The 26364-nt window shown below is 43.0% G+C and overlaps 1 protein-coding gene across 1 annotated transcript in view; it reads right to left on the reverse strand.

Moving 5' to 3' along the window:
• GSK3B (glycogen synthase kinase 3 beta) overlaps positions 1-26364 on the reverse strand; it is a 157600-nt gene that overhangs the window by 55051 nt on the left and 76185 nt on the right. Inside the window, 1 exon segment of the mRNA XM_054086228.1 lies at positions 16807-16890. Coding sequence (XP_053942203.1) covers positions 16807-16890 — 84 coding nt within the window.

Consider the following 26364-nt stretch of genomic DNA (forward strand, 5'->3'; position numbering starts at 1 on the left):
TGAAGCATGAAATACAAACTAAAGCACCTGGAGATGCCAACAGGATAAGAAAGCTGTTGGACATTTAAGTATCTGTCTCTAGTGGGCGTGTCAGCTTGCCACCAACCTTTTCGCTTTGACTTGGCACTTGTGCACTAATACTTAAGTCAAACTTACACTTAAGGTTACAATAATTAGTATGGTCTCCAACATAAGGCATTCCTCTGATCATAAAGGCAGACAAGGATATAACTGTTCTGCCCATTAAATATTTTCATCAGGCAGTATCACAAGGTGACACCTGCATCATTACTTAAAGCACTGTGTTAACCTATTAGTTCCTTACCTGCCAAAATTCAAGAAGTGTAACTTTAAAGTCCCAAACTCATCCCCCGCAACTACACACCAAAAAGTTTAAAACCCCTGCATCTTTTAGAAACGTGACTTTGCTCTTGTTAATTTCCTATTAAAGGATTAATAATATATATAAACCATTTGTACAAAGCAAGGCAGTGTTAACATCTGTAACCACTTTGTTAACATGCATTTTCATATCCCAGTTATCTCTAACTTAAACCAACTTATTCATGGCAAAATAGAAAAAGACAGAAACAAAGACTCTAGTATCACCGTTAATACCTAGGATCAGGTTAGAGGTCTGTGTGAACATAACAGAGAAACAACAAAAGTAGCTTTAGTAGAAGGTAATTTGTTCCGAATGCATTAGCAAAGGAAAGAGAAGGAACAAACAGGAATTAAATGACAAAGTACTATTATCACATAGTGCCAAATCGTGAACGGAGGATTTTCATCAGTAAAACAAGTCTTAAGAAGACTTCTGATAATTATAACGCAGTCTCCTGTGCAAAATCCTATCAGGACTGTGAATACATTAGTGGTGGGTGGGTTTATATTTAACTATATCAACCTGAAAAATTATTTTTGAAAGCTAGGTGAATTAACCAGAAGTAACCTCTCCGTGCTTGCTGCATTAACAGCTAGATCTACAGAGAAAGACACCACAGAGACTTCAAGTGATGGAAACAGTACAGCCGTCGCAGATATGGAGTCCCTTATCAGCCGGTCCACCAGCTATGCATCTTAATACCCAAAACCCAAACCTCGTTTAGCAATTCAATAATATTACTGTGACTTAACATGTTGCTTGAAGCATGGACTGTGGTATGCTACTCTCACAGTGCAGTCTTCCTCACTGTGCCACAGCAATAGAACATCAGTTTCCAATGAGTATAGAAATGGTACATGGTAATACACACCTCGAATACACAATATGTGAAGAAACTGCTGGTTTTATGTTGTTTAAGACCCAGAATTCAATAAATGCTCGTATTCACAGGACAATTTTTAATAGCTCTTCCCAATACCTCCCAGTAGGCCAAGTCACCTTGCAAGGTCTTGCCTACATCACTCTTCCTTACAAAAAGATGCTCTTTTTATTATCATTGCTTAAATGGCAGCAGAAACAGCACCAGCAATGGCACACCTGATTTGTAGCTGCTCTTACAGTAATTCTGCAACATAGGCAAGGAGCAGCATCCCCTGAAAACGTTCCTATGCTGTACGTCTCCCAGTGCCATCCCAGGAACCAGGTAACAACATTAAAGAACTCGGGAACCAGGCTGAAGAAAAAATTTGAAATGGATGAGGAGGGAAAACTACCAGCAATGCAGGGAAAATCGCAGACAACTCTGGAAGTCATGGATGTGCAAATGTTACTTCTACAATATTCTTGTATTTTAAGCACTTTCCCCTTTTGCAACAAAATGAAGCTCTTCCTTCCATGCCCTCTTACTTCAAGCCAATAGAATTCCACCAACTACTTCTTCTTAGGTTAGATGCTTTCAAGCTATTATTTACAAAATGCAGAAAATAAGCATCCTGAAAAAAAATATCAAAGTTAACTTATGCCTGGTAAGGCAACCTGTACACCAAAAGAAAAAACAGTCTCATGAATATGAATTCTGTTTGAGTCAGTGTAGATACAACTTGATGATGAATGCTTGCCTCAGAGAATGGGAAAGTCTCATTAGTAACAAGTCACTGCAGAGGGTACTCCATTACTGAGGCTGATTACTTTCATTCAGAGGGTTCATGTTCCAGGTATCAAAAAGATTCATACAACAGATTAAAAACAGAAAAAAAAGGAGTGGAAATGGAGTGACATCAATTTCCTTCTCCTCTCATAGTACTAGTAAAAGAAGACGCATAAACATATGATAAACATGATAAAATACATAAGATCTAACACCCATCCATGCTACTCCACAACAGTGAGTTTTGAGAATTATAGGCCTCTACTTAGTTCACAACGTCTTTGTTTTATTTTTCTCTCCTCCATTTTGATTTTTATTTTATGTTCTTTTGGAAATCAGACTAATTCAATAGCATGGCATAACAAGCTCAGGAAGACCAAAGCATCCAAATCGTAGAGAGAGAGGTTTTGCACATACCCACCAATCATTATGAGTTTTTATGCTACCCACAGTACTTGAACGTTCAACTATGTGGGTTTTGCATGGTATTCACAGAATCATTTAGGTTGGAAAAGACTTCTAAAATCATCAAGTCGGACCCTTAACCTAGCACTGCCAAGTCCACCATTAAACCATGTCCCTAAGTGCCACACCCACACCACATTTAAATACCTCTAAGAATGGTGATTCAACCACTTCCCTGGGCAGCCTGTTCCAATGCATGGCAACTCTTTTGGTGAAGACTTTTTTCCTAGTATCCAATCTATACCTCCCCTGGCACAACTTGACGTCATTTTCTCTTGCCCTAACATTTGTTACTTGGGAGAAGAGTCCAACACCCACCTCACTACAAGCTCCTTTCAGGCAGTTGTAGGGAGCAATAAAGTCTCCCCTCAGCCTTCTTTCCTCCAGGCTAAACAATCTCGGTTCCCTCAGCCACTCCTCATAAGACTTGTGCTCCAGAAACTCAATGTCCTTCTTGTACTGAGGTACCCAAAACTGTACACAGAATTCGAGGTGTAGCCTCAAATTCTGTGGAATTCAGGCTCAGGTGGAGCCTGATCACTTCCCTGGTCCTGCTGGCCAAGCCTTTTCTCATACAAGCCAGGATGCTGCTGGCTTTTTGGCCACCTGGGCATGCTGCTGGCTCCTGTTCACCTGGCTGTCGACCAACACCTCAAAGCCCTTTTCCACCGGGCAGCTTTCCAGCCACTCTTCCTCAACCCTTTAGCGTTGCATGGGGTTGCTGTGACCCAAGTGCAGGACTCTGCACTTAGCTTTGTTGAATCTCATACAACTGCCCCTGAGCAAATACGTATTGCACATTATCACCCTGAAGACATGAAGGCAAACAAACTCCTTTCCCCTAACTTACAAACAAGTTTTGTTGTACCATTTGATGTACCTAGAAATTTATTATGTAACTAGACATAAGGAAGAATTTCTTCACCATGAGGGTGGTGAGGCACTGGAACAGGTTGCCCAGGGAAGTTGTGGATATCCCATCCCTGGAGGTGTTCAAGGCCAGGTTGGATGGGGCCTTAGGAAGCCTGGTCTAGTGGGAGGTGTCCCTGCTCATAGGAGGTGGGTTGGAATTAGACAATCTTTAAGGTCTCTTCCAACCCAAACTAATCTATGATTCCATGAACTACAATGCTAAGTCTTACCGTGCTGGCTACATAAGTAGCAGCATACTCCACTCCAACCATAAGCAATCAACACTTCACAAGTGCCCTAAAAGACTACTTTCATGAACTAAAGATGATTCAAGTGTTCTGACCCACATCCTCCTAATGCAACCTGGCACGAATCTGGTAAGTGTTCAGAATACGTTCTTCAAGAGCCCTCATTCTTCTCTGTGAGCATGAGCTGGATGAAAACAATGCCCAAGTTACCTGGATTCCCCTGAACAAGATTCAGGACAAGCTAGAAAGCAGTCATGGCCTGACAAGCTCTCAGGATGATGTAACCTGGTTTGACTACCTCATGCATTCCTCCTAAACACATATTTTTCCAGTGACCCAGATATATTGCAACAGGAAACACGGTTAACTCAAAGAGCTTGCCAAATGAGGGCAACTGCTTGAGGATCAAGCGGGAGGATCAAGGCTTATCTTTCCATTACAGGAAGCCTTTTTCAAATCTTACTACATATTCCACATCTGACTTGTTTCTACACTGCTATTTCAAAACTGCTGGGCTGGGAACCAACCGAGGTGGCTTAACCATCAGAAGCACGCCTGAAACAGCCCTACAGAGAACAGAAAGGTCCAGGGGCGACTGCATCATATAAATGACAGAAAACAGATATAAGGTGCTGTTAGATAACTCATTCTTCCCTACAGACCTTAGGATTGAATAGATCATTAGCTTTCCTCAGCAGGTCTAATGTTTATGTGCATTCATGTTCTCTTGAGCTTGCTGCTAACATTAGGATCGTGTACATTTTAAACAGAAAAAAGGGGAGGAAGCCAGATTCTGAAATACAGGATCAACGTATTCCATTAGAATTCTGACTTAAAGCAGCTCATGTACCTGCAATTGCCTTAAATGTTAGAAACTACTTTTTGTAGCAGATAAATCCTCAGTTGACAAACATTGTTTAAAAAAAAAGCCACAGCAAAATACTAATAACTTTGCCATGAAACTGTTCTATGCTTCTCAAGAACCAACAACTTAGGCACCACTTCACTTTGCTTGGAAACACTTCACACTAAGTAAATACTAACACAGATCATGCCATAGTAAGAGGCATGAGAAAGATCAGGACACAAGAGCCAAAACACATTCTAGCAACTTAACCTTTCCTTTGCATCAGAAATTGCCAATAAAACAGGCTGCAAATACAACTACTGTAGCACATGAGCACTGCATATTACATGGCTGAATACTTAAACGAAATCAAAACCATTACCCTACTGACACAGGAAAGGCTACATGGAGGTTTAAAACTCCACTTTTAAAACTCTTCTGTCCTTCAATCCACAGAAGCAATCTGTTACAAGCACCTTCCAGGTGGAGCTTCACTGCTGGCCATATAAAGCAACAACTACTGAATTCAAAGCCTCACTCTTCTGGATTGTTCCTTGCAAGGAAAGTACAAATATTCCTTTTCTACGAACGCCCTGACTCAACAAACCCCGAATTAATCCTAAGTTGTTTTTACCAGCTTTCATTAACTTTTTTCATATATTACACACGTTACATTCACAATATGCACATGTAACACTGCCATCAACATCAGTCACCTGCAGCAGCCCAGCTGTTTCCCTGTTTACCACCAACATAACAATAGATGACATGAAAATCATACATGCCAAATTCTATTATATTCTTCAAATTATATTCTGAAGAATACGTCAGCATCTAGTAAGACGTTAGAAATTCTCCTGAACTGCCAGCCCCACCTGGATTCTAAGAAAAGTTTCCCTGAGCATCAAGTAATAGGATAAAAGTTAAACTGCTCAGAGCACTCTTTCTTCTCGGGTGACTAAATTTACTGGTCAGCATTTGGAAAGACTGATGAACACGCTTGTTTCAGTTTCCATCTCCTGACAGCGCAGTAACAGTGCAAAGGTGGTTCTGGTGTGCCTCATGGGTGGTTTTTGCCTTTATATATATGGGAGTTTTAATCCCACATAATTTAGCTGAGCTAGTTTTCAGATGAACTGCATATGATCAGTTGTATGAACACAACTGAGAGGAGAGAAGAGGAGCAACATAGGAGTTTCTTAAACTAACTTTGCCTCTGGACAAATAAATGCTGAAATGCACTCTGAAGAAACTTGCTTTACCTGCCTATTCAAGCTAAAAGCACACAGACAAGCAATAAACCCCAAATTAAGGAATATGCCTCCAGAATGCACTTATTGAAGCCATCCCAAGGCATTAGTACTGGGGCTGTGCAAGGTAAATCAGCCAGACAGTTTACTCAAGGGGATCATGTTTTCTTTCCTGTATGATATCAACCCAATGACGATGTTTACGCTACACAAAGAGCTGCTACAGACAGCATGATGGCTTCACAAGGGTCCTGTCAAAAAGCACAGAAGGATTTATCTCCAAGTCAGAAAGTAAGAAAACGGATTTTAGCATTTCACATGGACTACACCTTCTTTCAGAGTGCGTTATTTGAACACTGGATTGTCAACCTGAGGTATGATATGCCCATCACCCTGGCTTAGCCATCTAGATTTAGACAACATTCAAGGTTCAAAGTCACACAGTTTTTGCCCTAGATTCAAAAAAAGGTTATTTTACTTTTTCTTGTAACACTACAAGCAGCACACATACCCCTTATCAAGTATCACAAGAGACCCACCTTCCTTCTCTTATCTAGAAGGCTGACATAGGATGTTAAAGATACAAAGACTTTGGAACCGCTTTCCAAGACCAAGTGAGAATTTGTAGCCTTCCTCCTCCAACTACTACTGGGTGGCCACGATACACTAGAAAAAATATGAAAAAGCAAAAAATGTTGTAGCCGACCTTATTTGTGTGAAGGAATGGTGACATCCAGTGGCCACATGTGCCTGTTTTTACTTGCAGTTTACAGCCACATCTATTTCAAAACAGAGCTGTGGTTGATACCAAAGAAAAGGAACTGTAAGCTTTGATGTACAGCTGCAGTTTCACACAGGTAACTCCAGGGAGGTAAGAGCAGTTGGAGACTCAACTTCAGTGTTTGGACAGAGATCAATACTTTCTATTAGTATTGCAAATGTTGGGTAAAATATCTCCTTTCCTATTCCCTCACTGTTCATGACTGAGTTTGAGAACTGAGATCTGTCCCAAGACTTCTGTTCCTATACCTACTTATCAAAACATAATAGTAAGTTCCGTGATGCTCATTACTCTTCAGTGTAACACAGACTGATGTAAGAATTGCCAATTTGGTCAGCTGTGACGTAGCATAAGGGCAGAACTCAACCCCTCCCAAAAGAATTCAGATTTAAGAACTCTCCTGGGTCTTGTTCTAAGACAGCTGGTTTGCACTCTCTACCTTTGGTCACTGAAAGAGCCTCACCCCTTCATTTAAAAAAAAAAAAAAAAAAAAAAAAAAAAGTGTCAGTTTTCCCTTCTGAAGAGAGACTAAAAAAAAAGGTCACTCATGAAGAGAATTCAGGAATTCCTTCCAATTATTTCTTTTATGCTCTGTTAAGTCACTGATCTCCATCTGGACATTGAGCTCTTCACCACTACCCTCTGGATGTGACCATCCAACCAATTCCTCATCCACTGAACAGTCCGCCAATAAAATTCACATCTCTACAATCTAGAGAGAAGGATGTTGTGGGGGACTGTGTCAAAGACTTTACAGAAGCCTATGCAGATGACACCCATAGCTCTGCCCTTGTCCATTGCTACAGTCACTCCATCATAGAAGGCCACTAGGTTAGTCAGGTAGGACTTGCCCCTGGTAAAGCCACGCTGTCTGTCTCAAACCACCTCCCCATCCTCCACGTGCTTCAGCATAGCTTCTAGGAGGATCTGTTCCATGATTTTCCCAGGCACAGAGGTAAGGCTGACAGGCTGGTAGTTCCCAGGATTATCCTTTCCACGCTTTTTAAAAATGGGTGCTATGTTTCCCTTTTTGCGGTCACCAGGGACTTCACCCGACTGCTATGACTTTTCAAATATCATAGAGAGTGGTTTGGTCACCACAATGGCCAATTCCCTCAGGACTCTGGGATGCATCTTGTCAGGGTCCCAGTAGACCTATATATGTTCAAGTTCCTCAGGTGTCACAAATCCTATCTTCTCTTCCCTGCTTCCACTGCCTGTGCATTTCTTCCTTGCCTTTTAATTTGACCAGCAGGTTTCAAACTGAGCCATGCCAGTCCCCTGCTTTTTGCTCCTCATTTCCTACACGTGGGGACCGAGCGCTCTTGTGCTCTATGGAAAGCATCCTTAAAATCTGCCAGGTCTGTTCTGCTCCCTGGTCCCTGAGGGCAGTTTTCCAGCAGGGTCCTACTGACTAACTCCTTAAAGAGCTGGAAGCTTGCTTTTGTAAAATTCAGGGTCCTGACTTTACTCTTTGCCTGCCCCATATCCCTCAGGACTGCAAAATCCCCCAGTGCACAATCACTGCCTCCAATCTTGACATCATTGATTATCTCACTTGCATTGGTGACTATCAGGTCCCCATCCCCTCTGGTAGGGCTGTCTGCTACCTGGCTTAAGAAGTTATCCTAAATGCTTGCCAGGAGTCTCCTGGACTGCATACAGCTTATGTGTTACTTTTTCAGCAGATGTCAGGGTGGCTTAAGTCCCCCAGCAGAATGAGAGCCTGCAAGGGTGATGCCTCCTGCAGCTGGAGTAAGAAGACTTTGTAAACAGGCTACCCTTGATCAGGTGGCCTGTAGCAGACACCAACTAAAAGATTCCCTTTGTTGCTTTGGTTTCTGATCCTTATCCATAAACTTTTGACTTGCTCAGGGCTATTCAGGCAGCTCTTCAGTCTATCTAATTCCTGATATAGAGGGCAATGCCTCTGTCTTCTTCCTTGTCTGTGCCTTCTGACCAGCCTGCAGCCAGCGACAGACACAATCCAGTCATGGGATTCATTCCATCAAGTTCCAGTAATGGCAATCAGGTCATGGTTTTCTAGCAGCACAGTGGTTTTGAGCTCCTCCTGTCTGTTGCCCATGCTGTCTGCACTGGTTTTAAGGCCGTTCAGCTGGGCTGTCAGTCACACCACACCCCTTAATTCCTTTGAGACGTTTCACTGGTATTTCCCTCTTGGCTCCTGTTACCTAAGGAAACCCTGGCTCATCTCCACTGTGCTGCAATGCAGCTAGTGTGTCTTGGAGACAACAGGCCAAGGGCCCTCGCTAACATTCTGTCCTTCTATCCTTGGCATGCCATCCCACAGCTTGTCACAGGCAAGCCTGATATCCCCTCCCCACCCTTCAAGCCTATTTTAAAGCTCTGTCAATGAGTCCCACTAGGTCACTTCGAAAAACGTAAATCCTATCTGATGCTAGCAAAGACTGGTGCCATAGAGGCCACATTATTATCAAAACTCCCAAACTGTGGTGGTGACAGCAGCCACGGAACCATGTATAGACTGGGTCTGTCTATTCTAGTGTCACTGCCCACAACTAGAAGCGGAGAGGGAAAAATAACCTGTGCTCCAGACTCCCCTACCAAAGGCCCCAAGGCCCTGAAGTCTATTCTGACCACCCTTGGACTATGCGCTGCAGCTTCATCGCCCCCCACATGGAAGAGCAGTAATGAGTAATAATAGCCCAAGGGTCGTATCAGGCTAGGACGATTCCTAGCAATGTCCTTAACCCGGGCCCCAGACAGGCAGCAGACTTCCCTACGAGGAGCATCTGTCCAGCAAATTAGGCCCTCTGTTCCCCTCAGAAGGGAATCAACTACAACTATAACCCATCTTTACTTCCTCACAGAGGTGATCATGACACAAGGGGTGGGCCTTTCTGACCCTGGTAATACCTCTGGTATAGAGGGACCATCATCTACATCATCCATTGACTGGCCTTCAACATCCAGAGCCTCATACCTATTGGTCAGAGGCACCCAGAAAGGTGAAGCGGGCAAGGAGAAGGTTTGCCTGCTGACCCAAGCATGGCCTTGCCTCCACTCACTTTCTTCCATTGAGGTGCTGCTTTCACCCTGCTGGGGAAGGAATACAGGATCCCCTTGATGCTGGGTTTTTTTCTGGTGACACTTCCTGCTTCTCTCTCAGAGAGGGCAGAGCCTGGCCTCATTCTGACTCCCTGATGCTCCTTAGCATTTCTATTTCCTCTTGTAGCTCTACCACCAGGCTGAGCGGATCATCCACCTGGTCACAGCTCACACAGCTGGCCTCACCATTGCCATCCGTTATCAGTGAAAAGCTCTGGCACTCCATGCAGCTGGAGACCTGGATGGCTACATATTTCTGTGGGACCTCTGCCTGGGTTGCCACATCCGTTCTGGTGAGCGCAGAGGGCATTGCTTTCTGCTGGGTGGATACCATAGCTAAGGTGGATATATCTCTTCCTAAAAGGGATATGAACCTGGAGAAACACCAACTTCTCAGCAAAGCCCAAAACCTGCAAATCAGCCAGTTGTTTTCTTCTTCCAAATTTCCTCACTGAAGTCTAACACACTGCTGCCAAAGCCCATGTGAGATCCATGCTGAGCCACATCTATAAGCTGCTGTGCACTCTCCCCTCATGTTTATTTTAAACCTCAGTCTAAGTCTACTGGAGTAAATTTCCATCCTGAGTCTGCATGGACTTTTGGCTGCATGCCCTTACAGCTAAGGCTAAATAAGACTAGAAATCAATTACAGCATACATGAGGGCTAGCTCAGTCTCCAAAAACGAATCAGCATATTGCCTATTTGTGATCTCTCTGTGCTTCCATAAATGCTCTCTTTGACTCCTCTGAATAGCAAACCACCTTAAAGAGGAAGGAAAAAAGTTACATAACCAGAGATGCAATTACTCAACAAAAACTGTATTTACTTTACTTTTATGAGATTTGATGTAGGAACAAATCTCTCCAGTGACTTCTCTTCCTCTTCTGGGCACAGATATGGATCGATCACACTATTAAACGCTCAAAAACATTCACACAAGAAAACCCAACAGTTGTGAGATACCATGAAGAAAGATCTAAACCAGAAATACAGAGGGGAATAAAACAGGATTAGGAACTTATTTCAGGTTTTACACAGCTGAGTAATTTTACTCAGCAGTCACTGATTTAAGAAGTTGGTCGTGCTACAAAACATCGGAGAAGACTATCAAAGGAGCGAGAGGGATTACTCTGTACGTCCGTGCCCAACCCTCCCTTGGAGGGCAGCTCAAAAGGTTCTCAGCAGAACTAGGCTAAAAGGGACAGGCAGCAAGACTAAGCCCTGCATCAATAAATCAACATTTACATTTATACATCACGTTAAAAACAAAGCAGTCCCTGAAATTAAGGAAAACTAGCAAAAATCAAACCATAAATGTGTCCCTTCCTAATACGGCCTGACGTCCCAGCAACAAGGTGACAGGCAAACCAGGCATTGTTCAAGACCTTATTCTAAGGAGAACACCAAAACTATCAAACACAGCAGCATTGGGTAGCCCTGTAACCCTGCCCATCTTCTCCAAGGATTACCTAGAAAAAACACAAATCACAAAGATACAGCACAGAAAAGACTTGTGACTAGTTCCACCAAGAGAATCCTCCATATACAACTCAGACCATTTCTTGTCTGTTCTTCCTTCTTACCTGGTTCATTCCACCAGTAATAATTACAAGTTCTGGACTACTGAAAAGCACATTACAGGAATGAAAGTCAGTGCCCTGCTATCGGATGTATCACACAGCCTCAGAAAACAAAGAATTCATAATCTACTCTGGCAAATTCATTAAGGAAGAGTCTTTTGAAAGAACTGGGTTATCCAACATGTCTGACAAACGTCTGTAAACTTACAAAAAGAAAGAATCAAGGAGTAAATAGTTTATAGAAGCAACCTGAATGCCAAGCCTGCCAACTGTCATATTAATATCCATTAATTACATGCTCTCTTTGAGCTCTCAAACTAGAAATCATTAGTTAAATATGATCAATGTGTTGTTCTGAATACTGACTACTTTTAGATATATACACACATATAGAAGCAAATGTGTGTGTGCGCATGTACGTACGTATTTATATGCTCCCCATCCCTACAGAAGGTACACCTATATAAAGCAAATACAGACCCAAAGACCCTCTCAGACAAGAGGGACTCACCCAGTCACAGAGAACGAGGGAGAAGAAATCAGTCAAAGCCATGTTTGATACAAGACTTCCACGCTGCTAAGCCTGGATTATTTTGGGCAAAAGCAGGAAGGAAGTTTAAGTGAATGGAAGACATAAAAAGGAGAGTTCGTCATATGAGAATGAAAAGACAGGGAACTCTAATGCTTCAACAAATTCCATGCACAGATGCTAGAAAAACAAACGAGACCTCAGTCTCTACAAACCAGCTATGACTTCGATGCAGCTAAGGAACTGGATCTACAAGAAGGGTTGCAGGGAGGATCTGGGGAACTACAGGCCTGTCAGTCTGACCTCGGTGCCGGGGAAAGTCATGGAACAGGTAATCTTGAATGCTATCATGAAGCACATGCAAGAGAATCAGGTGATCAGGCCCAGTCAACATGGGTTTACAAAAGGCAGATCTTGCCAAACTAACCCGATCGCCTTCTATGACAAAATGACTCTACTACTGGATGGGGGAAAGGCTGTGGATGTAGTCTTCTTGGACTTCAGTAAAGCCTTTGACACAGTTTCTCAAAGCATTCTGCTTCAGAAACTGTCAGCCTCTGGCCTGGACAGGCGCACACTCTCCTGGGTTGAAAACGGGTTGGATGGCCAGGCCCAGAGAGTGGTGGTCAATGGAGTTAACTCCAGCTGGAGGCCAGTCACAAGTGGAGTTCCTCAGGGCTCAGTACTGGGTCCAGCCCTGTTCAATGTCTTTATCAATGACCTGGATGAAGACATTGAGTGCACCCTCAGCAAGTTTGCGGACGACACTAAGCTGGGTGGAAGTATGGATCTGCTGGAGGGTAGGGAGGCTCTGCAAAGGGATCTGAACAGGCTGGACTGCTTCGCTGAGGCCAATGGCATGAGGTCAACAGGGCCAAATGCCGGGTCTTGCACTTGGGGCACAACAACCCTATGCAGTGCTACAGACTGGGGGAAGAGTGGCTGGAGAGCTGCATGGAGGAGAGGGACCTGGGGGTGCTGGTTGACAGCCGACTGAACATGAGCCAGCAGTGTGCCCAGGTGGCCAAGAAGGCCAATGGAATCTTGGCTTGTATCAGAAACGGCGTGACCAGCAGGTCCAGGGAGGTTATTCTCCCCCTGTACTGGGCACTAGTGAGACCACACCTTGAATATTGTGTTCAGTTCTAGGCCCCTCACCACAAGAAGGATGTTAAGGCTCTGGAGCGTGTCCAGAGAAGAGCAACGAAGCTGGTGAGGGGGCTGGAGAACAAGTCTCATGAGGAGCGTCTGAGAGAGCTGGGGTTGTTTAGCCTGGAGAAGAGGAGGCTGAGGGGAGACCTTATTACTCTCTACAACTACCTGAAAGGAGGTTGTGGAGAGGAGGGAGCTGGCCTCTGGTCCCAAGTGACAGAGGACAGGACAAGGGGGAATGGCCTGAAGCTCCGCCAGGGGAGGTTCAGGTTGGATATCAGAAAAAAATTCTTCAGAGAAAGAGTCATCAGGCACCGGAACAGGCTGCCCAGGGAGGTGGTTGAGTCACCTTCCCTGGAGGTGTTCAAGGAATGGGTTGATGAAGTGCTTAGGGACATGGTTTAAGGGAGTGATAGGAATGGTTGGACTCGATGATCCAGTGGGTCCTTTCCAACCGGGTGATTCTATGAAGGAACGGTATTGCTAGCAAGTGTTATTTAGAATTACTTTTCTCTTTCATGCTATTTTCTGTTGTTTCCAGTTTTCTAATAAAGAACTGACACCCTTGTTTTGCTAGAATAAAGCCTGTTTCCAGGTTGTCCAGTGTCTAAAAACTTCTGGTGGTTAAAATGAACTAAAGCGACTATTAGGCATAGCGCTGTTGAGAAGTGTCAGTCTGACTGGATTTGGAGAAATCGTTTGAGGTATCTCTAAATCAAGACACATTTAAGTTTCTCAGATGTTGGCCAAAAAGAAACAAAGAAAGAAGAGTCTCTGGGCTGTGAGGAACTGGTGTCAAGCACCAAGGAAGAGGGGAGAAGTCCAAGGAATGCTCTAGCTGGAACAAACAGGTGGAGTGATCACAGCAACCTTTATGCAAGCGAATGCTTGATATGTAGGTAACAAAATTAAGTTCACTGGTGAACCATTTAATTAAGGGATCAACAGTATAATAGTTACCTTTGAAATTTTCCTATCCCTGCTAGACTCGAGTTAATTAATAGCCCCTTGCCATTAATCTGTGTTTATGCTAAGTTCTTCATGAAGACAGACAACAACTGCAAACTCATCACTATGCTACTACATTTTCTGCAATACCTTTCTTGGATTTTTTACATTATACTTCCCACTGGAATTGGCTTCAAGAGTTGCTTTAAAGTCCGGGATACTTAGCATCTAAATCTGCAACTGCTTCCTACATGTCTTTCCTGGCTACTAGATGGGACCGTTCTCCCTTTTCCTCCTCTCTCCAAAAAGCCAGCTTGATTATGAGGGTAATATGAAGGAAAAGATGTTGTTGCTTCCCAAACTGACAAAAACATGGAATCCTAGAATGGTTTGGGTTGGAAGGGACTTTAAAGATCATCCTGTTCCAACCCCTCTGCCATGGGCAGGGACACCTCCCACTGGATCAGGCTGCCGTAGGCCCTGTACAGTCTGGCCTTGAACACCTCCAGGGAGGGGACAACCACAACTTCCCTGGGCAATCTGGGCCAGGGCCTCACCATCTTCATCGTGAAGAATTTCTTCCCAAGATCAACTCTAAATATTCCCCCTTCCAATTTAAAGCCATTCCCCCTCCCCCCCCCATCCTATCACTACACGCCCTTGCAAAAAGTCCCTCCTCAGCTTTACTGTAGCCCCTTTAAGTACTGGAGGCTGCTCTAAGGTCTCTCCAGAGCCTTCTCTTCTCCAGTCTGAAAAACCCCAACTCTCTCAGCAGTAAGAGGTAAAAAGAAACATTATTCTTCTTTCCCAGATGAGCTTCGGAACATTAGTTTTCTGTTTGCTACACCTCTTCCCAAACTGCAGCAAACAAACTCATATGTGGTTATCTTCAGAGCTGCCACCAACATGAAATACTTGCAAGCCAGTTATGTATCATTTTGTGCTGAACTGCAAAGAGACCTCACAACCTGAACTGCAGCATCACCATTGCTGACGTTCTGCTGGGTGCACCTCTGCCCTAGGGACTGATTCACATTTGTCCCACTTTGCAACAGGGTAGCAGTGCAAATCTCATAGGCACAGAGCAGTGGCATGAAGACAGAAGAGCAGAAAGGAATGCAAAAGAAAACTTCTCACTCCAGCATTAGGATTTGTGGGTCCATGGACAGAGATCGCATTTTTAAAAACAAAACTTGCCTTGCCAAGAATCAATCAGCCACGTGGAGCTGAAACAGCGAACTGGAAAATCCAGTCTCAAGCTCAACATCAAGTTAAAGATTTCCAAAAAGAGTTTCACTCAAGTTACTGTTATACAAAGGCCCCTGGAACGCTGTTTTCAGAAGTTTGAACACTTGCACTGTTTGCAGCAGGTCTCTGAAAGCCAGTAGACAAGGCAGATGTCTTCTGCTTGTCTCATAAAATTCTATTTCACTGCAGCCAAGTTACAAGCCAGTTAAAAAACGAAACAAAAAAACCCCAAACCAAGCCCTCCTTCATGGTATTTCTCTTACTGTACTCAGGCTGGTCAATTAATTTCTGGTTATATGGTAAAAGAGCACAATACAGTTTACGCAAACTGCACTGCCCTACCAACAAAACGTCAACATTTCACTGGAAATGCTTGCTACCATCAGGAAGGAGAGAAAGGGAAGGGCTGACACCACCACCTCCCAAAAAATTAGATCACGTTTCTCCTCAATTGCTGCAAAGAATTTTGCAGGAAGGTTTTGCAAGCCTTCAGGCACAGGCAAGGTACAGGGCCAGGTCTCCCCACAAGCACCTCTCAGAGAAAAAACGACAGGGCTCCTCCAATTATCCCTCTGCAGACTGCAGCGACTGCCACTAGCCCGGAGATGTCAGCTCCTCCTCTAGCTCCAAAGACCATGAAGTGGGTGGCTGCATCTCCCATCCTGCTGGCCTACTTCATGGCAGCAGCAGTTAACAGCCTTCCAGCAGCTATCAGCTTTTGTATACAGTGTCTTACAGCACTGTGGACACCCATGTACTAGCATCTGAAAAGAACTTAAAATGCAAGCTGCTTTAAAAACATGAAAAACTATTTCACATATAAGCTAAAAGTGTTATTAATTTATATAAATAAATACTTACAACTACATAAACATATCAAATGATCAGAGAAAGTTCACAGGGTCATCCAGCCCATCTCACAGTCTGAATTAACTCCCAGAGGAGCCAGAAAGACTTTTTTTCTCCAGGTTCTTAGATGGCCCTGCTTTAAACATGAGGTTGGACCAGACGCCATCTTGAGGTCCATTTCACCCTGAATTCTCCTATGATTCCCAAAATGCTGATACATGCATAGGCAAGGAAGTCATTATAACTTCACATTAAAACAAAAAACTTTGTCACCTCTTCTTAAAACACATGGGGAATTTTTATACCTAGACTGAAAGAAAACATACATGGCAGTATCTGCTACTTGAGATTTGTTAAATCCAGCTCTTTGCTCCTTGTTCTGGAGCATAAGCATTCTGACAAGTGCTACAATCACACGATCAAATGTTATTCTTTCCTCTGGGCTTCAGTCTGTATATGGAAGAGACACACAAGGAAAGGGGACAGAAACACATGGAGACGAGGTCTGGGAAAGATCACATAAGCGCTTTCTATCTAGAGTGCTTAGAATCCTAGAAAACATATCTGCAGATATGGAAAGGTAGCGTTACAACATGCATCTGAAGCCCGGCTGTGCTCCCCTAAATTAAAAAGCAGCGGTGCCTATCCAAATTGCCATGTTATTGCTGTGCCGTACTAATAACACTACTCCGCATGGACCACACACTTCCACGCTGAAGAAGAGCTGCTCCGATGTGATCTGTTGTGCACTGCTACAGCATTTGCTCCATGTAATCATGTCTACTAACTTCACACTCCTGGCCCCTAGGAATTCAAGCAGTTCTTATAGCCCAGATGGTTACCAAGAAGCATTGCCTTGTTTTTTATTCTTACCTTCTCTCCACTGGAGTAGAAGAAATAACGCAATCGGACGATGTTACAATGATCCAACTTTCTCATAATCTGTAGCTCTCGGTTCTGAAACAAAACAGAAAAGCAAACAATTAGGAAAAATCTTCCCTCGAAGTTCGAGTATTCTAGTGACCACCTTAATACACAGCTACAGGAGCTGATAAAACTGAGCAACCGAAGAACAACTGAAGTTGGAAAGAGACAACAGCTTTCACACATCTAATAGTCTTTCTTCCAATTACTTTATCACTGAGAATACCACAATCTCTGAGCATATTTTCCCTCTAAAATAAAGGTCCACAAATTCAGCACAAAATCCCAAAATTACCAACTTACATTACCAAAATTTCAGCAGTAAATAGCAAGAAAACAGTTTTTATCTTCTGACCTTAACAGGAATAAAATGTATCAGCCAGAATGACTGGAAGTCTATTCCCCTGCATATTGTAAAAAACTGAAACAAAACGTAAAAGCAAATATAACATTTCCACCTACGCTCCTGCACTCCTCCACACTGCAAAACAGGCTTGTGATTGAAGATGATTTCCCATACCATTCTTTTTGCAATACCAACAAAAAGTATCAGAAATTGAGTAGGCAACTCAGTTCCCACCTCTGTTCAACCAAGGTTTAACCAGGTTGAGGCAGTCAGAATAACAGCGTTGGTTTCCTATTTTATATCAACCTGAAAAAGCCGTTAAAATAATATCAGTTCATTAATGTATGATAAACTGGGGACTTTACTGCAATATCCACTGTTACTGAGCCTAAACAAATGATGGATGTTCTAGCCTAAGAGATGAAAATGAATGAAATATTGCATTGCAGGTACCAGCAAGTAAAATTAGCACAGCTATGTTTATTACATTTCATTTCACTGCCGTTGCTATGAAACTCCTTTCTCCTGCGGTCACATTTACACATCACTGTTGTTCCTTCCTCAATTACTACATAACCTACAACTTCCAAAATAGAAGGTATTCCAATTTTTACCGGGATCAGGGGGTTGCTAATCATGCAGCCTAACTAGCTAGGGCCATTACACTAGACTAATATGCTGGTTCCATAAGCATCATTAACTCTGGCCAAATCCAGGAATATTTGGGAAGAAAATTCTTTAGCCACCGCACATTTTCATACTTCAATGCACAAAGCTAGCACCTCCTTTGTGTGGAGCTGTTGTTGAAATAATGATTTCATGTTCTATGCGTTGAAGGGTCACTTACAGTGTCTATCATGACAATTAAAGCTTAAGGAACTCCGCAAGAAACACTCCACTTTTAATTCCCCTAAGCCATGTAGCCTTAAAAAGAGAGGTGTTACACAGGATGCAGTATCATTAATCCTATCATCCCTGCCACCCGCTGACTGAAAAAATACTTCAGCATTAGTCAGCTCTTTACAAATAAGAGTGACATCTCACACAATTATCACTTGGCAATTACCCAGCTCCCTGTGCCTGCCTGGCTTTTGAACAGATTAAAGCCTAAGTCCGTTAGGTGTACACCAAGACAGGCCTATTCTATCCTGAAAGATGAAGGGAGAGAGTAAGAGGAAGCAGGGAGAGACTTTTTGAGACTTTCATTTATCTACTGAAATCCTATAGGGTCAATGTGCAAAAGAGGAATACAGGCTTCATTCACAATCTCCTCAACATGCCTCATATCATTCTCCTAGTAAGAACCACAGCTCAAATATTCCCCACTTATTCATTCTTTATAAAATGCTATCAAAGTCAATTTTGAGAGTCGTGGCTGGGGTTCCTGTGACGCATGGCACAGTTCAGACTTCAGACCGGCACGAACACTTCATGCTCTTGTCTAATCCAATCTGCATGCCACTGCTGGCTCAGTGCTACCTCCTGGACCTTACAATCTGGGGCAGATTTCAACTAGTGACCCGAAGTAAGGGTGGCTTCTAGATTGCACCGGTCACTGCAACACTAATTACGACAGGAGATTAATTTCTCCAGTTGGCTTTTACAGCGCTTAGCAGTGTTACTACAGGACTGAATCTAACACTGCGAGTTCCAGCATCTCAATCAAATCCCACCAGCAACTCATAGGACAATGTAAGGCAAGTAATTTCTTCCTTCCTTTCTCCCACTGGCTCTGAGGTGGGAATACCTTTTATTTCAAGGCAGAAATATGAATGCACTAAGCATGAATGTGTAAATATTATTCTGGCAATATCTACTAGCTTCTTAAAATACCCACACATACTCCATGTTGGGTCATTGCTTCTATTCTTTAGATAATGCGTATATACTGACTGGATACACTCCGAAAAAACCCAGCAGAAGTTATTCTAATGCTAGGATGAAGTGATATTTATACTGCGGCATCTCATCCTAGCACAAGCATAGTCTGTGCCCACTTTGATGCCTTCCACTGTGATCTACCTCCTTCGGCTTTCATCCTGACCATCTGCTGCAGCTGCACAACCAGTGCTTCAAGAGGTTTTAATATCAGGGATAACTCACAAACCAGTTACACAGTAACCTGTATCTCACATCCTGTGACCAGACAGAACAAAACCAATTTAAACTGTCATCTTAGTCAAACAGTCACCTCAGTCATCTTAAAACCAAATTGACTTGTAATCGCCACTCCCTGGTGGAAATAAAGCTGGGAACACCTGAACAGTTGGAAAGCTTGAATTGGATGTGGTGGGGGAACAGCTACTGATGTTCATATAACAGACTGATGCTTTAAATAACTCATTTCCTTCTCAGATGAATACTTCAAGTTGTCTCACTTTACCATGTATTTCCCTGTATACACCTTAAATAAATAACAGCCTTTTCACATTGTGATGTGGGCTACTAACTACCAGTGCACCAATGCACTGCGGAGAGGGGTGGGGGTGTAGATCAGTATAAGCAGAGAGCCTTTACTGAACAGTGAGAGATGTCCCACATCAAATACAAGAGGAAGCACATGCCTAAATATAATGCAAACTAAAACCATTTCAAAACACACTGATGAGAAAGGCTGACAGTGCATGAACAAAATACAGGGTGGACAAAAACATAAAGCTCATGCTTATTCTTAACTCACCTTCTTTGTCTTCCAAGAGACATGGATATAAAGTCAAAGACTGAAAGAGGATGTTGTTACTCTTTCCCAGTCTCCCACCCATTCATAAGAAGAGAAGGGTGTAGTTTTCTTGCTGAATGAGAGTATTGGGTCTGGTAAGCGCTAAAGAAAGCAATACAAGAGAGGACCCAGCAGATTTCTGTTCACACTGGAACAAAGGGCTCCTGCAGCACACGTTCCTTTGCTAAGCCACAAACCAACAGGACTATGGACAGATTACTCAGCAAATATCTGTTGCAGTTTGATATATTTAAAATAGGTTTTAAAATAGGGCTGCTGCTACATAACACTAGAAGACTGTGTTACAAGGAGTGTGTTTGATTCCTTCACTAACTACTGAAGCAAACCCAACGTGATAAACTCCCGTTCATTGCTTCTGAAGACAACTTTCCAAGCCCAGACTGCCTATATCTGTTCATCATATTGAAAGGTTAAAGATTTGGTTAAAGATCGCCAAGACAACATCAGAATTATAACTTCAAAACATAGCCTATAAAGCTGATGCATAAAGTCTCATGCCTTCTCTCCAAAGTTATAAACCCAGTTCCTCACAGCTGTGCTAATGCTTCAGTCGAAATAAAACCACCAAAGCAAGACGACTTCTGCCTCACTACTGTAATCTGCTATTACAGAATATGATAACCATCATGTTCCCCCACACACAGTGCCTTTCCTTCCCATCCAGAGATTTCCAGAGCTATGTCAGTTCGCACTGATGATCACCCTCAACATGGGTCTTTGCCTTTTCTTTCCCCTCTGCCTCCCTCCTTTTTACAAGGGGGATAAGATGACTGGATCATCAGAGATGATGCCTTATGGACCTCCAAATTACTGAACAGGACCAGAGCAAATGAAGGCAGAAGGTCTTGTACAGCTTGTGTCAGCACAACATTATCAACACAGAGCCAATAAAGGGTAGAAGTATCACCCGGAACCAGTTCATAAGAGAATTCCTCAGAATTTCCTTGGCCGAATGGCATGCTAGGTTTTACTCTTTCTTTTTTTTTTTTCCCCAAATGCCTGTTTAAAGTCTCAAACTTCTTTGAGGATTATGTTCAAAGCAGATGAAATGGGAGAAATTAGAAATTTGCATTTTTGCCTTGTGTCACATAAAGGCCTTGGTTCTTGTGAACGGATAAGATTGCGTATGTCTTGTCTTTAAGAGAAGATATCTTTTTGATGGAAAGGCAGGGATAAGCTACCAATCTATTTCAACAAGTAACTTCAGCAGCAGTCTTCTTGCTTAAAACAGGTAAGGTCAGTAACTAAAGTTAATCTCATTTTGCACTTCTGAACAATTTTTTACTCTTCTCTGGATAATGTCCTTCCAAATGCTGAAGCTCAGCATGCTCTCACTCTTCTATCAGGTTGGAAAAAACAGAATAATTGGAGGGTATTGTGACATGAACTCTGGATATCATAGGTGGATAGAAGCAGCACAGGCAGAGTCTAGTTTCCCAGCACACACAATTCTCCTCCTCTTGTGCGTCATGTTTACATTTTCCTCATTTCTCTTTTTTCCATCATAATTTTCTCCAATACATCACATTTAGATTTAGGTTTGATATAAGGAACAATTTCTTCACCACGAGAGTGTGAAGCCCTGGCACAGGTTGCCCAGTGAAGCTGCGGCTGCCCCATCCCTGGTGGTGTTCAAGGCTAGGTTGGATGTGGTCTTGGGCAGCCTGATCCAGTGGGAGGTGTCCCTGCCCATGGCAGGGGGGTTGGAGCTGGATGATCTTTAAGGTCCCTTCCAACCCTGGCTATTCTATTATTTCTTATTTTTCAGTAATGTTTTTTCCCCCACAGTGAAGCAGGGAGCCATAGGCAAAGTAAGGGAAGAAACTTGCTTCCCCACAGCAGGCATGAAGGCAGTGAAAAAGCAGCAGGGCTTCCTTCTTTTCCCTCCCCGCCTCCTTCCACTTGAATAGCCTGAACAACTGGTGACCCCCCCTCACCTTCACCCACTGCACTGCCCAGAGAACAGGCTCAGACCCCGAGAGATGTAAAGCATTTTCACATAGTAGGAAGATGACTCTTTCCTGAGCAGCTCCCACTACAAGAAAGAAGCTGGAATCCAAGCACGGGGCAGCAGGCACACACTGACAAAGGTCTTTCAATGTCACCCTACCCAGCTACACTCAATGCCTTGCAGCAACAGCTGCTTGCACAACATTTGAGCTGCACCTCCTAGGCTCAGCTTTGCAAAACGCAGAGACAAACGCTCCAGACCACAGATGAAGCCCTTATACTCACCATAAGCTGCCTGTGGTACAGAAATAGCACATGACAGGTTGCCAAGGAGTAGTGGGATCACCAAGATCAGCATATTTTTTCTAATATCATTACTAAAGCTCCAATTCTAGTATGTCTGGTTTATCCTAAGCTTAATGGCACACACTACAAAATAAAAGCTGTACCACATAATCTCTAAAAATACCTGAAGCTGCCTGACCCATTGCACCAGAGGTGGATTTCAAACACCATCAACTGGCATAAGGCTACTTTTACATTATCTGCTGTCACCAAAAGTATTACCAGAAATTATTCTATGGCTCACAGAACTAAATGCCTTTCTCCAGATACATGATAATCCAGGCAGTTTACAGAATAAAGGCCAATTTCTACGTCTTCTTGTTATTTGCCCTAAGCTATTATATCACTGGAAATAAATCAGCGCTTAGAGGAAAAGTGCAGCTGAAGGCAGCTTACTACAGGGGCCTGGGCTGGAATCTGCCCATGCCAGTCATCAATAGCCAGCCACCATGAAAAGTCCATTTTGTAGGCAAGCAATTTCAAGCAGAGATAATGTCAACAGGGATCACAGTCTTCCTCATTTACATTTGAGGCGTGGATTAAGACAAAGCCCCAGACTCCCTCTCTCCTGCCAGTCACAGCGTATTTTCAACACCAGCAGAATATAAGTTGGACAAGTACCCATTTTTTGCACACCTGTTAGTCTCAAAGTCATACAATCCTGACCTTTAATCCAGAAATACAGGACAATACCAATAAATTAATACTGTTTATTAAACATTTGTATCTATGAGAGCCATAATGCCACAACAATCACCACCCAGTCAGCACTGGTCCCACGGTGACTGTTTAATACTTACAGTCCAGCAGGCCTAACACACTGGTCAGAGAGTCCAGACACCCCTGCGACCTGCTCCAACTTCTACCAATGTGTAACAAACATACATGCAAAGAAGCTGCTTTGAGGTTTAGCATTTGTAAAAGCACTTTGACTTCTATAACCCTAAAAGTCCTGAAGACATAGATACAATACTAATGAATATGTTGCTAAGATTCAGGGGTTCCCTAAAGAAAAAAAAAAAGATATATCTGTGATAGCCATCATCAGCTCAGTACAAACACAAAACTGCTGCTTTAAATGCAAATTGCACCCCTTCTAGTCTGCCATTCACAGGAATCTCAGTCCTTATACAAGGGAAACATTAACTGCTTGTACAACATGAGACTGATGAGTCCACGTGCACTGTGCCACGCAAGCAGGATAAACGGAGGAAGCTGACAGAGAGGCCAAGGTACAGAATGCTCATGCCTGCCTTTCTGCGCAACGCAGTGAACTGCAGTTACATCATGCTCCATTTTACCACATAACTAAAAGCAATGCAAAGGCTCTAAACTTCATTCCGCTCCCAAGTTCTACACCACTGCCAAATGTCCCACTATTTGTCCGCAAGTAAAAATCTGATAATTAAGATCATGAAGCAACAAACAATGGAGACACATAGCAGAGCTGCACTACAAAGGGTTTCTGAAACCCTGGCCTGTGAACATGTAGAAAGAGTCAGAGGCGCAAAACGCGTGCGTCAGCTGTATTCTAGCCAAAATTTATTACCTTGGCAATAGCGACCTTCAGCCCTGGCATGGGTACAGATCAGGGTAAAAAGTATCAGCTCTTGAGCGCGGGCAGCAGGCAGGACCTGCCTGAGGAGGCTATGGGGCAGAGTGTGCTGGGCTGGAGCTGGCCTAGGCCAGAGCAAGCCGACAGCACAGGGCTCAGGCAAGCGTAGGTGGGCCCACCAGCATGCTCCCAGGTTGCAAACCCATGATTTATTGCAGCTCGACTGAAACTGGAGACCAGACTGGGGCAGCAAAAGGAAAAAAAACGTGCTTGAAACTAAAGGTCTAGAATAATGAGTGAAACAGAAAGTTCTACAGCCACTACAAAATGTGGGGCTAGACTTCATTAACCCTTCAAGAACTAGACAAATTTTGAACCACAACCGTGCAGTATGAGGGAGCCTGCCAAGGCATACTGGATAAAAATGGGAGATACCGCCACACACTTTGTTTCCACCCTATAATTCTTTTTATTGTATTACTATCCCAAACGAACTGGGGCATTTACATCTCTTCTGGCATAGAGGCCATGTGCTTTGAGAACTTCCCCAGGAAATGTTTAGATTGGATACTAAGAAAACATTTCTTTTACTGAGAGAATGCTGAAGCAGGGAAGAGGGCTGCCCAGAGAAGTGGTGGAGTCTCCATCCCTGGAGATATTTAAAAGACACAGCTGTGGCACCTTTGGCACATGGTTTAGTGGGCACATTGGTACTGGGCTAACGGTTGGACTTGATGATCTTAGATTGACTTTTTCCAGCCTATAATGATTCTATGAACTTCCTAGCTCTTCCCCTAGTCAATCAGCAAGTGCAAGTGCCATATGATGTCATCTCCAGCCTGCTCTTGCCAATGCAAGACATAATCCCTGACCAGAAAACTTGAGCTTCATACACCTATTACATACATAGTTTCCTATAACTGGAGACAGAAATGGCTTATTTTAAAAGAGTATTCAATTTAAAGATGATCCAAATTCAACAACAGAAACAAAAATTCTGACTCTTTTCATCTCCTCCCTGTATCTCAGCAATTAATTGAAGGGTAGAAGCCCAACTCTTCGTTAGCTCGTGGCTACCTCTTCGAATAGAAGCAGAGCTTGAGAGTCTCTCAGAGGCTTAACACTATCTCTAAATTCCTGCCAGCTCAGGAAGCTCAAGACTAAACTTGGAACACAAACTGATTTCCAGCATCATGTCACTTCTAGACCACAACCTAAAACTCATTGTATCATTTTCAAGTGGTTGTTTCAAACATTGTGAACTGATGAACAGCTCAGTTATACATTTCAGTCCAACAGCATCTACTGTGCTCTGCCAGCAGCCAGTCCAGATGCAGCAGGAATTACAGTGTACCCAAGATAAAAGTTACAAAAACAGAACTAGGTCTGAAACTCAGAGAGATAAAGTCCATTATAATGTTGCAATAAAGCGCAGGAAGAAGAATAATTGAAAGGAAAAAGTATTTGCTAAAAGGCAACCCTGTGCTTTCAGAGATAACAGCCATTCTTTTTCAGAGGTAGCACAGAGGATCTCTGTTGAAAAACCTCTTGCAGTAAAAATAACTTTCCTTTCATAGAAACAGCAGATGGATTTTTCCTCATGTTTTGATTTTTAACTCTTCAGCTAGGAAGAATAAAGCAAGCATAAGTACACCTATAATATCAGTCCTTGCGGAGTCTGCAACATCCACAGAAACTTACACCTGCAATCACAACCGGAACAAGTTGCAATTAATCTATTAATCAAATAAGTTCCAATTTCCCACGGGCATAAGATATTCACTGGGTTGCTAATCACTATGCTATTAAAGATTACGAAATGCTTTATAACATTTGCCTTCCCTTCTTACATATGATGCAGCAGATGTTTCACGCAGACAGATTCCACAGGACTTGCGAAACAAAAACAATTTCTCCTCACCCTCCAAAAAAATTTTACTTGTTTTATTTATTTAGAGAACAGGTAAATGGTGCCTCCAAGGTTTAATTTCATTTTGTCTCAAGACTATTGCTATGCCACAGGAAGATGTCTATGGTAGAAGTCACTGGGGGCTTTAACTTCAATCCATATAAGAATTTCTAACTCAAGATTAAGACCTTTAAGGAAGGATCCAAATTACAGGGACACAAGAAAAGGGAAATAACAGGTGAAGACCTGAGAAGGGAGCAAAGGGGGAGTGGAACTGACAGGTGGAATTAGCTGCCTGCAGATGATTATTTGCCAGGCAGAATTAAATCTTTTAGAAGTACAAGTCTTAATAATGAGCTCCCAGATGACCGAGCTTTTAAAAGGTTAAGCATTCCCTACTGAATTCAGAGGGAGACTGGGCAGCTCCTCCTCTAGGGGTGGTGCTCTACTCTAGCAGTGAAGTTAAAATAGCGACTCACAATCCTTATCTTAATCACATATACAATAAGACCTTCTCCCCGAATTCCTGCCCATTCCCCACCCCGTTTCCATCATTTTGTCATGAGCAAATATCAGCATTTATGAGTCACCACCATAACTTAATTATGTGAATATTAGGTCTGAGGTAAGTCTAAGATAATAAATATCCCACCAAATTTCAG

Source organism: Cuculus canorus, chromosome 1 (genome assembly GCF_017976375.1).
Source record: "Cuculus canorus isolate bCucCan1 chromosome 1, bCucCan1.pri, whole genome shotgun sequence".
NCBI lineage: Eukaryota > Metazoa > Chordata > Aves > Cuculiformes > Cuculidae > Cuculus > Cuculus canorus.